Below are 3,994 nucleotides of genomic sequence, written 5' to 3'. Positions count from 1 at the left end.
TTGGACTTGCAGAATCCCGAGGCTAATACTTACCTACCCCCTTTAAAACACCACCCCCCTTCAAAACCTTCCCTCCCCCCAAATAAACACGCAACTCACTTTTGGTGTAAACCGGCCATAGCAGCCATTTATTTAACATAACTCAACATAATATTTTAGTACATTACCACCCGGGTCTGAGGTCTCTGAAGGCACCATTACTCCCATCACCAACTCGGCTGTATCTATTACTCCATGAAAGGCCCCCAGCCGCTACTACACCGCCTCGGGGACAATACTACTGTTACTTAACCCAGATACAGCCAAATGAACTCCCACATTACCAATATGACCTTTTATTGGGAAGGGACACCCATACCTACGATGGGCCCAACCCATAATTCCTCAACTTGTCACTCCACCACCGCCTTCAAAGACCCATCGACCCCTGCCACAGCACACGAGTGTGAACCCTTACACTCGTGTAGCCCGCCACACACGTAATCCACGTTGGATACCATCCTGCAGGCCCAAGGACCACAGATCAATCCCAACTGCATTAAGATGCACCCCATCCGAGCGCAAATACCGCCAGGACTCCTCCTCCAACTCCCTATGACGGACTGCTAGGCCACCATTCCTCACCACAAAACGCGCCACCTCCTTATTCACCTTAACTCGAGCCCTATTAATTTTTTCCACGGAGCGGGCCATACGCCAATAAGCACGGGCCACTATGTCCGACCATACCAGCACTGTGTCCGGGAAAAAAGACCGAATCCGCAAAAAATCAAACTTAATGTCCCGGATAACCTCCCGCATGGAGCGCAACCCGAGATCATTACCCCCCACATGTAATACCAAAACATCTGGAGGCCGGTCCAAACGGGAATAGTGATGAATTTCCGGGACCACCCTGGACCACAACATTCCCGGCACTCCAAGCCAACGAAGCCTCGCCTCCCCCCTCTCAAATCCCAGTTGCCGACCCTCTGGACGAACATCCGCCCTCTTAGCCCCCCAAAAAAACATAAGAATGGCCCAAGATCCATACCAAGCAGCCTTCGGAACCTGCAAAGAAACACACAAAAGAAGGGAGGAGGTAGAACCTTCACCACAAAGGCCCCCACAAAACAAACAAAAACACAAAGGTAACAAAATACAAGTACCACAGAGACCAACACAACAACACCAAAAACTCTTATTTTTTTTTTTTTTTTTTTTAACTCACAAGAACTGAGGACGCACATACAGCTTGAACCTATCCGAATCCCAACGCCCAATCCGACGAACCACTTGATCACCTAACCCCCAGCGGGCGGCCTCCGTAGCTGCCCCAATGCGAAACGAATGAGACGAGTAATGTTCCACACCCAACCCGGCAGACTGCAAACACCGTTTAAACACTGCCCCAAATTGGAATCGAGACAGAGCCATCCCATTCGTATGCAAAAAGAAAACCCCAGGAAGGTCAGGTCTCACCTCGAGAAAATCCCTAACCGCCCGTACCGGACAAATCCGAGAACTCGGAATCTCAGCCAATTCCACCCAGGTACCCCGACCCAAACGGTCCGTTTTTGACTTGCGCAGAAAAATTCGCACCCCACTACCCAACAAGACCACCTCATCTACGGCCAAACCACCCTCCCCCCACTTAGTCCGACTCACCAGCTCCCCAACCCGAAAGGCCCCAAAAAATGCCAGCACAAAAGCCGCACGGAACAAAATCGCCTCATACAACGAGGAACAAATACAATCCAACTGGCCAACCACCACTTGAAGAACCTCAAAAGACACCGGCCGTCTAGAATCAGGGATGGAACGGCCTTTTCTGTACCCCCGCATAGCCTGCCGAACAAGGAAATCCTTTGTCACGTCACGACCCCCCGCCAGTTTTAAATGAAAAGCCAACCCCGCCAGCTTACGAGACATCAAAGTTGCGGAAACACCCCTTTCAAAATTCCTGCCGATGAAATAAAGCAGGAGGCATAGGGCATCATCCACCCCGAAACCACCCCCCACCTCACTCACCAGCTCCAGCCATTCCCGCCACACCTTCTCATAGAAAACCCAAGTGGACGCGCAAACTGACGTCTGAATCAAGGCCGCTGAAGAGGCAAGGCAATGCTCCACAAGTGATCCGGACAATCGATACCGCGTTGCTCCGCTTCTGGTGCCAACCGACGGAATCTGTCCCACTGAAAACGAGATAGAGCATCAGCAACGGAGTTATCCACGCCCGGAACATGTACAGCCGAAATAAAACAATTGAGACCCAAACAGTCCAAAACCAACCGCTGCAACATACGAACCACCGGCCGAGACGTGGCCGAAACACGATTAATGGCATGAACCACGCTCAAATTATCACAATGAAAACGAATCCGTTTATTCCGGAAAACAGCACCCCACAAAGAAACAGCTAAAACGATGGGGAAAAGCTCCAGTAAAGTCAGATTACGCAACAGACCCTCCTCCCGCCATTGCAAAGGCCACGAACCCGCACACCACTGACCCTGAAAATAGGCCCCAAAACCGGCCGAGCCCGCCGCATCCGTAAAGAGTTCCAAATCAAAATTGGACACGACCCCATCCAACCAAAGTGATCTTCCATTATAGGAATCGAGAAACGACCTCCATACCCCCAAATCATCCCGTAGCTCACCTCGCAGCCGAACCCTGTGATGCGGGGCCGCCACACCAGCCGTGGCCGCCGCCAAACGCCTGGAAAATATACGCCCCATGGGCATGATGCGACAAGCGAAATTTAACTTGCCTAGTAACGACTGCAATTCCCGAAGCCGAATCTTCCTGCACTGACCCACCGAACTCACCAACCCCCGGAGCTCCTCCAGTTTATCCTGCGGCAAACGACATTCCATGGCCTCAGTATCAACAATAATTCCCAAAAAACACAATTCCGTTGTCGGACCCACCGTCTTATCCGAAGCCAAAGGAACGCCAAAATGCTCAAACACATGTTCCACCGTACTCAGTAGTGACGCACAAATGGAACTACCCGGAGGGCCAATACACAAAAAATCATCCAAATAATGGATGACAGATGCGAGCCCAGAAACATCCCTAACCGCCCATTCAAGAAAAGAACTAAAAGTCTCAAATAGAGAACAAGAAATGGCGCAGCCCATAGGCAAGCAACGATCAACAAAAATGCACCCTTCCCATTTGCAACCCAGCAATCGGAGACAACTAGGATGCACCGGCAAAAGGCGAAACGCCGCCTCAATATCAGTTTTTGCCAACAGGGCACCCCGACCAAACCGCCTCACCCAGGAAATCGCCGCGTCAAAAGAAGTGTAGGAAACAGAACACAAACCTGGGTCAATAGCATCATTGACCGAACCCCCCCGCGGATGAGACAGGTGATGAATGAGTCTATATTTATTAGGCTCTTTTTTGGGAACAACACCCAGCGGCGAAATTACCAAATTAGGCATAGGGGGGTCCACAAACGGGCCAGCCATGCGGCCCAAGGACACTTCCTTGTCAATTTTTGCCCTGATAACCTCCGGATGCAACCGCGCCGACTTCAAATTATCCGCCGCAGGAGGAACTACCGCCAATAGACAGGGGATCAAAAAACCTTCCGAAAAACCCCGCCGCAACAGGGTCGCCGCCGCCTGATCAGGGTACCGCTTTAAAAACGGCAACATCCTTCCTACCCTCACCGGCGACTTCCCTTTTTCCAGTTTCACCACCTCTCCCCCGCCCTTGCTTGAAACACCGGGACAATGTATGGGCCCCCCCACAACCCGAGCACTCATGACGGAATCGGCAGCCGGATCCAAACCTGCACGATCCCTCATTAAACTGCCAGCAATAGCCCTTTCTAAGCACGGCCGGCTGCGCAACCGTAGCTGCACTTCCGGCCCCCCCCTGAAAGGGATGAGCCGTGGTCCTCACGGGAGTCATGAGTTTCATCCACAGCCCGATATCTTTATGGTCCCACCGCAAAGATGGCCTAACCACCATACGCTGACGAAACTGCTCGTCA

General features: G+C 51.8%; 1 protein-coding gene across 1 annotated transcript; it reads right to left on the bottom strand.

Moving 5' to 3' along the window:
- Window positions 1-2,078: 2,078 nt before the first annotated feature.
- LOC149473299 (uncharacterized) lies at window positions 2,079-3,464 on the bottom strand. Its single transcript, XM_089681456.1, has one exon. It carries the CDS (start codon window positions 3,462-3,464, stop codon window positions 2,079-2,081), a length of 1,386 nt encoding a protein of 461 aa, XP_089537582.1.
- Between the last annotated feature and the right edge of the window lie 530 nt (window positions 3,465-3,994).

This window comes from Staurois parvus, unplaced genomic scaffold (genome assembly GCF_062004578.1).
Source record: "Staurois parvus isolate SC_StPar_1 unplaced genomic scaffold, SC_StPar_1.0 ptg000017l, whole genome shotgun sequence".
Lineage (NCBI taxonomy): Eukaryota > Metazoa > Chordata > Amphibia > Anura > Ranidae > Staurois > Staurois parvus.
Note: the sequence above shows the minus strand (reverse complement) of the source record. Positions and strands in the feature narration are given on the sequence as shown.